Here is an 11,804-nt window from a genome sequence, read left to right on the forward strand (position 1 = left end):
TCTCCGTGTGTGTAACAACAGTGGACTAGTTAGATGGTCGATCTTTTTTGTTTTAGTTTGCTTTTCCGTAATTTTAGAAACACTCAAACGAGCTTTGTTGTTGTTGATAATCAAGACCACTGCAGAGATTTGTTTTGTCTATGTTTTGCTTCGTTGTGAGCACAACACTCTTCTAGTCACGATAGCTTGTACGACTATGGTTTCGATAGTTTAATTGTACCTTAAAGGAGACATTTTTGGCAGGGAATCCTTATCTATTGGCGCTCATTCTATCGATTTAGGGTTTTTTTTTTTTTTTTTTTTCGATTTAGGGTTGATTTCCACTGTCGCGTAATTTTTCCGTGCGAAGGCTCGTTAATTTTACGCGCGTAAATAAAATAGAGGCAATGTTTGAAAGGGCGCGCGTTAGCGTAGAAGTTTGGCGAGGTTCAACTTTTACGTTTGCGCGTGACCTTCCATACATCGCCTCTATTTTATTTACCCGCGTAAAATGTACGTGCTTTCGCACGGAGAAAAATTACGCGAAAGTGGAAATCCACCTTCAAAGTATGTCATAAGTACACGCGGTCTTCAAACGAAAGGCCTGGGGCGAATGTGATGCTCCAGCCTTCGAGAGCCAATTCTTCGCGGTCTTCAGTGTTGAGGCTTAATTTTTACGGAAAAAAAAAAACAGCAGGATGAATGTTGACCAGTCTATGTAGAAAGCTAGTTAATGCCAATAATCTTGTGACATTAAGTCACTTTATCTGTAAGATTTTCATGACTCTGTAGTATGTACTCGCTGCTTTTTATAAAATCGCGGGCATTTGCATTTGTGATCAGTGGAAATGATTATACAGCGGAGTTAACAGCCATCTGCATAGAAAAAAATCATTTAACCCGAAACAGAACCAGTGCTTAGAGTTCCACAGTTTTTTTATCACGTATTTTCCTTAGGGTTGATTTCCAGTGTCGCGTAATTTTTACGTGCGTAGCCAAAAACGCGTCAGCGGAAATCAACCTTTAGATATATTTAGGAGGGGGACCATATTTACTTTATTGTGGGCTCTCTGTCAGAGACGGAATATTTATCCAATTTTGTTTTCAAGTTTTATTGACTCAAAAGAAACTCAACAGGCGACCAAGCGCTCATTGGACATAAACGTTATCTTTTGTTTCCTCCGTTTAGTCGACGTTCTCTGTACTCATTCCATTGAGAACGTTGGTCCTGCCCACTCCGCTGCCACCACTGAATTGCGAGAGCATGGAGACGAATTTACTGCGGAAGATTTTGATGGCAATGATTTGACAGGTGGAAACTTAAAACTGCTGACCCGCAGTCTTAAGGCTCTGACACGTGAAGATAAGCCGCAAGAACTAGACGTGGCTCTGGATGTGAGGCCAACTTTAGTTCAGGCATCTAATCTCTTGGTAAGAAGGCAGTAGATAAATCGTGTAGATGTAATCACGGTATCATGAAGATGTTGGTTCTTTGGCCTTTGTAGCTTAATTTTGAGGTAACTGTGGTTGTGTAGCAAAAACGGTCTTTGATTTTGATCAGATTTCCCAGTGGTTAGGGTTAGGGTCTTGAACAGACTAGAGACAGATAGTAGTAGTGTGAATGTTGTTGTTTATGATGATGATAATAATAATAATAATAATAATAATAATAATAATAATAATAATAATAATAAATAATGATGATGATGATGATGATGATGATGATGATGATGATGATGATGTTGATCATAATGATATTAGTGATATCGATGATGACTATGATGATGATGATGATGTTGATCATAATGATATTAGTGATATCGATGATGACTATGATGATGATTGTGTTGTGTTGTGTTGTGTTTTTCTTTTAATGCTCTTTAGTTCCTGATTTTTTTCCCTCTCCCTTCAAAGTTTCGGAGAAATACTTTCAATTACTGATAGTTGTTCCTTTTGATTTTATTTCTTTACTTCTTTCTATTTCACAGGAAAAAGACGGAGAAACAAATAAGCATAGATTCCGTTACTTGTCTCTGGCTGTTCAAGGTGTTTTCGCCGTCCGTAGGGTGCGAAGATTACAGGTAACAAAACTATAGTTAGGGTACGTTAATTTGTTACTAGCACTACTCATAGTTAATGGAGGTGACTGGTTATGAAGCCCGGCAAACATCAAAGGAGCAAACAAAGATGCCAAGATTTATGTTGGAAGGTCCACGACCCTGCACAATCTTTTGTTTTGCATTCATACGTTATGCATGAATTACGTAACCAGCACGTTTCTATTGGTTAGTTCCTCAATACGGAGTAAACAACTATTATGTTTTGTGCAGGGTCAAGGCCAAAAAAGAGAACAAAAACATACAACAAAGAACTTTGTCGGGTTTCATAACCATTCCCTCTATTAACTATGCACTACTTTGCGTGACAGATATCACAATAAAATACAGATCCTGATCATGAGCAATTCATAAACTTGTAAAACAGAGCGTATTTAGTACAATGAAGTACCCATCCTTTTTGAAGGGCAGGGCTGTGGGGAGGAGCTCTACTGAAATAATCTGCGCATGCGTCTTTAACATCACAAAGAGTGGTGGATTATTTGTGGACCATTCTCTTAGTGAATTTACAGGTCATACTTTAGTCATTAAAGGCATAAGCAGTGTGTGGTGTGTATTCCACAAGGCAAAGCGGACGCTTGTTTGTAGCTGGGCACTATTTCGAGCATTTACAGTACATGGCAGGGGCGCCAGAAAATATGAACACCTTTGTGTAAACGGAGCGTACCTCATTTTGCAGTAACTGGGTTAAAGGTGTTTTCTGTAATGCTTATGCCTTTTTCAGGGACATATGGATGCCATTCTTTGCCTGCAGTTTGACAAGAGGAGAATCATAACAGGCTCTGCTGACCGCACAATACGGTAGGCTCAACTTGATCAACTTAGGCCTTATATAACAAGAACAACAAAAGAATAGACACTTGCTAGCTCGATTACGCTCAGTCTCATTCTTTAACTTTATTCATTAGCGCGAGAAGTTGGTTGGCAGATGAATGGTCCGTTAGTATTCATAAATTGCTTAAATGTTAATTTGAAAAGTGTAAAATCGACAATTGTCAAATTGACATTAAGTAACTACGCTTCGCAGATGGGATTTTAATCTTTATTTCATAAATTGCATGTCTATTTATGCGCTTTTCAGTCTAAGAACAAATATGACTCCTTTCTACACGTAACCTTACATGAACTTAAATACATCAAAGGCTGTCTTTTCAAACCACGCTGGTGAATAGCCCATTTTAGATTTTACAGTTGCAGAGTGAAATCAGGTTGGAGTTGACTGTATTTTGAAACAATCTCTCCTACTTTCTTATGTAAACTGTTGCTCTTATGCTAACTAGTATTTTCAAGCATAATTTCTATAAGAAAACAGAGGTGTTTTGAATCAAAGCAAGGTCAACCTCTGCCCTTCATTCACACGAAGGCAAGGATACTAAACCCACAACTGTAAATTATCTATTACCACACAAGGAATACAGGATCATATCATTTGCTATCTGTGGATTGATGAAAGGAGACCCTTACACAATTGCTTCTAATACACTACATATTTTCGCCCTGGTGGTAAAAAATAGCAGAGAGGTGCATTGTCTAGGGTCTGGTCATTTTTTTCCTTTTATTTGTCAGAGTATGGGATGTTAGAAGCGGACGTAGCATTCACAAGCTCAAAGGGCACAAGGTAGTTAATTTTTTTTCCAGTTTCGTGGTGACAGTATTATTCTACCTTTCCTTATGAAAAGATGAAAAGGAACTTTGTAAAAGTGTGGTAACCTGGGATCGTTGTTTTCTGCGCAATTGCTTATGAGATTGTTCGGGACGGGCACGCATGCGTCAATAACAAAACAGCTTTTCATAATACTGGGGCATTTATCGCTCACGTAGGCCTGGGTCAGAGTGTATGGCATTTTTAGGCTATTTACAGTCACATTTTGCGCGCCGAAAAAGTGTAGGAAAGTTTAACTGGTTGAAGAACGTTTTGAAGAAGGTATACAGCCATATTGCAAGAAATCGAAAACTAGATTGAAAGTTTAAACGTGCAGCAGCCCTTGCTAGTCGCCGATGGGTGCCCAGGGGTGTTGAAGTCTTGACAAAACGTCATACCGTAGTAGTTTTTGAGATCATATGTGCACAAAGCCAGTGGCATGCAATAGCCACTTCCGAGTTCCAAAAACCCTCACTTTCAAAATGAGGCTATGTGCCCAACCTTTCTTGTGAAAATGAGTTTTATTTGCAAGAGAATGAAAAATGATTTCCATAACAAAGGCCGAGCACGTACCCTCGTTTTGAAACAGAGGCCCGGGGGAACTCGGAAATGGCCTATTTAAGATGGTCACCCAAAGTTCGTGTCGTTTCAGACCATAAAGCCCTGCGCGCTTTTTCTAGATCCCAGGCTATCACTTTTCTTGAAGATTAATTGTATGGGAACGTGTAAAAGAGTACTTTAACGTATTACTCTTTAGTGTACTGGTTTGAAGCTATGAACACAGCTCTGATTATTTACAGGGTGGAGTGAGGTGCCTTCAGTTTGACAATGAGAAGATAATCAGCGGATCATGGGATATGACTGTCATGGTTCGTATTTAACTTCGTTTCGCTGTAGTAGAGCTTGTGAGGAGGATTGAAGGCACTTGTCACGAATTTTCCTTCATATTGTATGCATGCAATCATTATGCATACCCAAAGTTTGTATAGGCTCCTCTATGTACGAAACACCTACATAATGGGCACATTCATTGCTATTTGCTGTTGATAAACGTGCAGACTGTTCACAGTCCCTTAGTTTCCCGTAGGATCGTCGAGATCGAGTGCTTTGGGTTGCGGGCAGCCATCTTGGATGAGCGTCCCCTGCGCCCTAAGTAGTTTTGACACTCATTCAAGATGGCTGCCAGTAACGCAAAGCGGTCGGTCTCGACGATCTTACGGAAAAATAGGGGACTGAGAGCAGTCTAAAAAACGTGTGTTTGTTTTATTATTAGCCTGAGAAGTGGCCCACTTGTGTCAGTTCGATGAAGAGTTTGAGAAGAATGGGCCCCCTTTCTTGCGCGCGCTAGGAATAACGAACTTCAGTGTACCACGTAGACTATATCTAATTCATTACCTTTTAATTCTCATTATTTCTCATTCCAGGTGTGGCACATCGTAAAATTTCACCGAATCAAGGTGCTTTATGGGCATTCTGGATGCGTATCTTGTTTACAATTTAACGACGACATTTTGTAAGTGTGGTACTCTCCCTGATCGAAACGTGAGCCTTGTAGAATTGCTTAATCTGTAGATCTTTAAGTGACAGGACCAGCCGATTTCTCGAAAGACCCAGTGTCACCACTGAACTGTATGGGCGGAAGAAAGTGATTGGGACGCGCGAGGGGGACACGCGTGCTCCCCTCGCGCGCCTCGTTCCTTCTTCCGTTCATATTACTTACAGGGGCGTAACCAGCTCTTCGACTAGTTGTAGACCTGGCTGACTTTCATTCCACATATCCTGAAAATTGCACGCATGACTAGTACGCACTAACCTCACCAACGCTTTGAGCTCTTAAGCTTTTTAGCTCACCCCAACAGCGCATAATTCATTACAAGCGGTAGAGTGATCAAACCAAGGATTTGTAAGCCCGGGCCTACAGGTCTATGGGCTGGTTACGCCCCTGACTTAAAGCGCCTGCTAAGCAGGCTACCATTAAACATTTCTGTTTTCCCCGTGTGCTTTTTCTATGTGACTAATCAGAACTCGCATATATCTCAGTTGTTTAATATATTTGTAGCCATCTCTTTTTCCACCCTCAAAATATGTATTGGTTAAAAAACGCTTCTTAAAATCAACTTATTTGCTTTTAGAGTTACCGGGTCACATGACCGTACAATAAGGATTTGGAGTACAGCCACGTGGGAATGTGAAAGCGTTATTGAAGGACACGAAGGTGCGAAATAATTAGTAAACTGAAGGACAGCGACGAGTCAAATAAGAATATGCTGTAAATAAGGGTTTGTTGTCGTTTAACTGACAGTGGTTTTGATATTCAGGTGCAGTCACGTGTCTTCAGTTCAATGAAGAGTATATAATTAGTGGCTCTGTGGATAGGTAAGGAATATTTTATCACCCCCCCCCCCCCCCCACCCCCTCTGCAAATTCCTTTGCGGCGTTAGTGTTGTCCCGTAGTCGAGAAGAAAGACAACAACTGAACTTGTAGCAATTTTAGTGCACAAAACATGAATTGGCCAAACACAGGGAATCAAAGAAGAGGCAAGGGATAGAATCCTCTGTCAGTGTTACAGTGAAATCAGAATAAGTGCTCGTCGGCCCTTTAAACCACAGTACTGTTAGGCTTTTTCTTTGGAGAAAATCGGTTAGGTGCTATTTTAAAAAGACGTTTTTCAACTTAAGTTTGAATTTTGCTTCGTGATAGGTTGAAATTATGACACTACTTTTGTTTTTTGTTTGCGCCATAGCAGCAGTTAAACCCAAACACAACCTTGGCTAGCACTGCTGATGTTCGTTACCCTGCGAAAATAGCTGTTTCTCCTAGCGAAACATCCCAAGCGGCGAGGAGCGAGGAGAAACGGCTGTTTTCGAAGGCTAATGTTCGTCCACAAAATGCCAAAGTTGCAGACTAAAAGAGATTTTTGGTCTCTTTGTGTCGTAGGACACTAAGACTTTGGAGTCTAGAAACGCGAGAGTGTCTTCAAACATTTGTAGGACATAAGGATGCCGTTCTAACCTTAAAGGTAGGGAGCCAAGACAGGAATTATATATCATGATGAATTCATAAATTCAGCTGATTCTTTTGTACACGATCCCCTAGTCTCTTACTTTGAATTGTTAACCTCTCAGAAGAGCAGTACTTTCGTTATAAGCAAATGTAGCGTTCTCCGGCCGAACGCAAAGCACTTCCTTTGTGGAGAGAGGGTTTCGTTTTTTGGGCCAACCAGAGATCGGCGTTTGTCCAAAGTGAGTTGGGCCAAAGTTTTTGCCGAAGGACAATCCGCTTAACTCTTCTTGCAAATAAAATCATCCGTTCCAGCTCAGTATAGCTCAAATGTATTTCTTTTGCGTCCTTCCTTATTTTTTAGCTGTTATTTTGATGGTTTTTTAGACTGTTTATTGCTATTGGATAAGCCAGCTTTCTTGTTAATGTGATCTGTATGTTGTTGTCTCAGGTGCTTAGTAACCTGGTGTTTAGTGGTTCCGCGGACGGCATGATCTTTTTCTGGGACCTGGAAACTGGAGAATGCCAGGTTGCTATTCAGGCTCACGAGGGTCCAGTCCACTCGCTTGCTTACAACGAATATCAACATTTCTTCTCATCGGGAGGGTAAGCCAACCCATAAGAAGAAATTTTTGTTAATGCTTTCTCCCTTTAAATCATTATCTATATTTAGCTTGTGACCATTCACCCCCTCCCCTAAGGGGCAGGGGGCGGTTGGACACAGGCTACCTTATATTTTGACTGCTGGGTAACCTGTACACCGTATGAATGGACATTTATATTTCGAAATTGGGCGGCCTGTGTTTAAAGTACCTCAAGTTACTCTGTGTGCATTTTTTCATAAACAGCGACTATTTATTGAAGGAGTGGGACATTAGCACCTTTACGTGCCTGAGGTCCTTACAGGGACATAGAGGCCCAGTTTTCTGTGTTAAGGTACGTCAATGTTTTTCACAGACTATTTTCTCTTGAATAATAGGCTCCTGATTTTAGAGCACTTTTTCCAGCGGTAATGGAAGCTCCACTCCGTCTATCAGCGCATTCGAAGTATATCAAAAGGAAAAATAAACGTCATTAAAAGGTCACCAATACCATTTTTCAGTTCTGCGGGTTTTGCGCATTGGCTCGTGGGTCTAAATTCGCGCCAAAATCGTTCTAAAAACAAACTGTTCCGTGGAACCGCCCTGGCATGAATGGTATCCCTTGCTGTTAGGATTAAACGTTCTCAAAACATGTTGTCTCAGCGCATTACTGCCACTGTAGCGGCTGCAGTTAGTAGTAGCTGCAGACTCCTATCCTCGATCACAAGAGACTAACTTGATTCTATTTCTCTTCTTTTCCAGGCCCTCCCACATAGAGTGGTCTCATGTTCTGCCGATGGTTTCACAAGGATCTGGGACCTAGATTTCCCGGATGCTAAGGTGAGTAGCCTCACGTGATTGTGTACGCGTTGAGTTAAAAGGGAAGCTTAAGCAGCAACGTTTTGAGCAACGTACTTCAACCAGAAGTGAGCTTTTTTTCTCTTTTATAATGCCTTGACGCTGCCAAATTTATATGGCTAAGGTTCTTTACTCATTTAGGGACGATTTGCCCAAACGTTTGTTCAAAATCACGGCTGAAGTGTGCAAAAAGTCCACTTCTGGTTGACATGCGTCTCTCAAAAACTTCGCTGCTTAACTTCCCTACTAGTCACAAACGACTGAAGCCCCTTCTTTTGTCTCTTTAGGGTCAAAGCAAGAACATTGCGGTAGAAGAAAACGTTATCACGCCGCACACAATTCAACAAAGTGCACCAAAAAAATGATTTAATTGACGAGACGACAGGCGCAGAATGGACATAATCTAGGATAGAGGGGGAAGGGTAGGGGAGGGTGGGAGATAGGGTTATAAAATAAAGTACTATATTTAAAGGAGTTGACATCTGTTCGTTTCACAAAGACAAAGCTATAACCTTTGAATTTTATTACTAAATCATAGTTGTAAAGTAAAAGGGTTTTTTATTAATGACGAAAAGTCTTAGGAAGAATTTGATGCTTTCTACAGAGTGTTTTAAAAATAGCATATTTTACTCGTCATTAAATGTATATCAAATATAACCACTTTTGTGTTGGTTCTGAACTTTGTATCTTGAACCTCTCTTAAAAGAGTTTTGGAAGCGAAAAAAAGAGCGGTGTTCTTTGGTAGTTTGTTAAGGAGGTCAGTGTAAGTTCATAAGGAAGTGCTCACCTACTCCTCCCTCAACCCAAGATTTTGTGCAAAGTAAGAAGTTATTGTTAAGTTAGGGCAAGGGTGGGTCTGCAGACTTCCAGAATCTTCTACGTTGAAGCCAATTGCCCTTATTACAGAACCTGGGAGGTGCTCGTACTATAGAGGTCTATAGAGGTGGGGAATGTGAGAAGTTGGTATTTAAATTGCTCTCAAGAATCGTGATTGTCTGTAATAGAGAGGCATCCTTACGAAGAGATTCGACTGTAATGACTGCCATTCAATGAACTGGAGAATTTTTATGCTGCCGTTGTTTGAAGCACAAAAGTTCAGCTCTCAGTCCTTCACTTACCCTGGCTTAAGCACTAGACCAGCGCTTCCTGATAAGAAGAACCTCACAGATCAAGCATGGGGCCACTCCTTCTGCAACGGTTACACTGACTTGAGGACTGAGAAAGAGGAAAGGAGAAAAGAGGAGGAGTCACTCCCCATTCTGTCCCAATTTTCCACCCTTTTTCTTAAACGGGACAGTGATACCTGCGAAGGAGGCTAAAGCATAGCCAATTTAGTGCCAAATTAAACATTACACGGTCGTAGGGTTGGCTTTCACGCCTTAGGCTAACAATGTGATATCATCTCCTACTCGCATGAGAAGCTATTCATAGTCAAGTTTCCGCGCAGCATGATTCGTTTGTCTCCAACATCGTTGGAATAACTAGATCTATTTTACTAAGATAAAGATGGGGCTAAGAAAACAGCTTGCTTGATAGGTGTCATGAATTGAACACCTCTGAGACCTATCTATTGTAGACAGCAGCCGAAACCAGTTGTCAACAAAATATCTTGAAAGGCTTTCACTTTATACGGGTCGTCAGTTTTTATTTAAGTGGATTGCTTTCGCAGACTGATTAACGGTTAGAGCCGTTACCCGACAACGCAATTAAACATACATTGTTTTAAATAAGAGAGAAGTGGTGGGTTCGCGTCTAGTTAAGTGCAGTCTTCTGTAGTGGTAACTGTCATTAATCTTTATTTGGGTGTTCAAGGAATTATAATTTGATAAGACTAGTTTTTCTCTTTCTCGCCTTTATGTTGCAATCATCAAGATAATTAATCACAAATGCTAATGCATAAAATATCAAGGGTATGTTTCCTTAGAGCGAACAATGAAATAGATCCCTTAATCTGCTGACAGTATTGTCCAATGCCTCTTTAATTAACAGTGGAACTTATTTTTGCAAACAAATGGTAATTTCATTCGGGGTTTCGGACAACTAAATTTGTATCAACCCCGTATGAAGAATACGACTGTCGAAACACCCTTAAATTGGACTGAGTTTGGAACTTTTGCATATGATAACGAGCTCAGTGGTTTACATGTTGCAGTATCTCAGTAAGGTAAGCTAATAAGCCTTTTATTAGCTCTCCGTGCCGGAAGACACGGGAAAAACTTGACTGAGTAACACACACCGAGGTCATTGCGAAAGATCTCCTTACGGAACCCAAAGCAGCACTTTTTCTCGGTGATTAAAGCTGATCCAATCGAGACTTTTAAATGGACCGTTTTAAACCCTACACAACCAAACTGAGAAATCGTGTAAGTGTGTGGGGCCTCTGAATGATTGCATGACCGCCAATAATTCATTTATGTACTCTTACGGTAAATGAACGTGAAATTTGGAACATTGTGTCGGCTTTGAGAGCAGCATTCCCGATGTGGTAAATATAATATAAGATGATATATAAAGGAGAAAAAAACTTCCTCATAACATGTTTTTTGAACGATTTTGCGAAGTTGTGGCGTTGCATGATTGAGCGTTGTATTGGCTGAACAACTTGAATGAATTATTAGAAGAACACCTCATTTTGTAAAGCAAATAACATATTGCGATAATTTAGAAAGACACGAGCCGAAGGCATTTACAGCATTTTTGCCTTGCACGTCACGGGCACAGTTTTGCCAATGCGGTGATCATGTTCAGTCGGCGCACAAGGCACTTGACGGAAGTCGAAGTCATTCAATTGAAACGGCTCTTCTCGGCTACTAAGAGTAGGTTGGTTAGAACACAAGCGAATCGTCCACTGCACTTATCTCAATGATATGAACAAATGTGAAAAACTCGATTCACTGTACATGTTCCCCCACGGGAGAGAGCGCTCGCGGAAGTACAATGACCTGAAAGTTTAAGGCCTTTTCATCTAAAAACTTGTGGTCGAGTCAGAGATAGTCCAGCGCTGATGTTGTTAGACCATCAACCTTTCTGTCAATCTTTATTGAGACTATGAGTTATGTATATTTTATGTTATTCGCTGATTTGAATTTATCGCGTTCTTTCAGTACTTTTGCGTTCAGCAAAGACTGAAAGGCTGTGGACTGTCCATAACCTGCAACCTCCATGCAAAGAAAGTTTCCTCGGCCTCTACTGAAGAAATTTTATCATCAGTTACATCCTAAGTTGTATCATAGAGACTTTAGGAGAGGGAATTAACTTCGTCTAGAAGAATTCCTCTGGACGACTGCTCCCCCCTTTCAGGTTGTAAATATCTTAAAATGTTGCTTTAAATTTCTCAGCGTAAAATGAGTGATAACTACAAAAGTCTATAAAAAGGTGAACAAAAGAAAACCGACATTTTGAGCTTTCATTATATCAGCATCCCACATGCGGCAAACAAAAACAAACTTTGTTTATATTCGTGAATATTAAATCTTTTAATGTTCTGAGTTTAATCTAAGGCCATGAATATCGGTTTTGTCCAAAACAATGAACTGATCGAGATAAAAGGATAATGGAGATTAGGGCAGCATCGTTCTGGATAAACATGAAAAAGTCATTAGAATAGAAGTCATGTATAAAGATTG

At 40.5% G+C, this 11,804-nt stretch overlaps 1 protein-coding gene across 1 annotated transcript in view; it reads left to right on the forward strand.

Moving 5' to 3' along the window:
* The window catches only part of LOC140942703 (uncharacterized), a 29,941-nt gene extending 21,106 nt beyond the window's left edge, over positions 1 to 8,835 (forward strand). Inside the window, exons 8-20 of the mRNA XM_073391668.1 lie at positions 1,169 to 1,410; positions 1,968 to 2,060; positions 2,821 to 2,897; positions 3,663 to 3,714; positions 4,539 to 4,607; positions 5,163 to 5,251; positions 5,871 to 5,953; positions 6,057 to 6,114; positions 6,677 to 6,758; positions 7,191 to 7,345; positions 7,588 to 7,675; positions 8,083 to 8,160; positions 8,466 to 8,835. Coding sequence (XP_073247769.1) covers positions 1,169 to 1,410; positions 1,968 to 2,060; positions 2,821 to 2,897; positions 3,663 to 3,714; positions 4,539 to 4,607; positions 5,163 to 5,251; positions 5,871 to 5,953; positions 6,057 to 6,114; positions 6,677 to 6,758; positions 7,191 to 7,345; positions 7,588 to 7,675; positions 8,083 to 8,160; positions 8,466 to 8,543 — 1,244 coding nt within the window. The 3' untranslated portion in view covers positions 8,544 to 8,835. The remainder of the gene's footprint in view (positions 1 to 1,168; positions 1,411 to 1,967; positions 2,061 to 2,820; positions 2,898 to 3,662; positions 3,715 to 4,538; positions 4,608 to 5,162; positions 5,252 to 5,870; positions 5,954 to 6,056; positions 6,115 to 6,676; positions 6,759 to 7,190; positions 7,346 to 7,587; positions 7,676 to 8,082; positions 8,161 to 8,465) is intronic.
* The last annotated feature ends 2,969 nt before the right edge of the window (positions 8,836 to 11,804 follow it).

Source organism: Porites lutea, chromosome 7, assembly GCF_958299795.1.
Source record: "Porites lutea chromosome 7, jaPorLute2.1, whole genome shotgun sequence".
Taxonomy (NCBI): Eukaryota; Metazoa; Cnidaria; class Anthozoa; order Scleractinia; family Poritidae; genus Porites; species Porites lutea.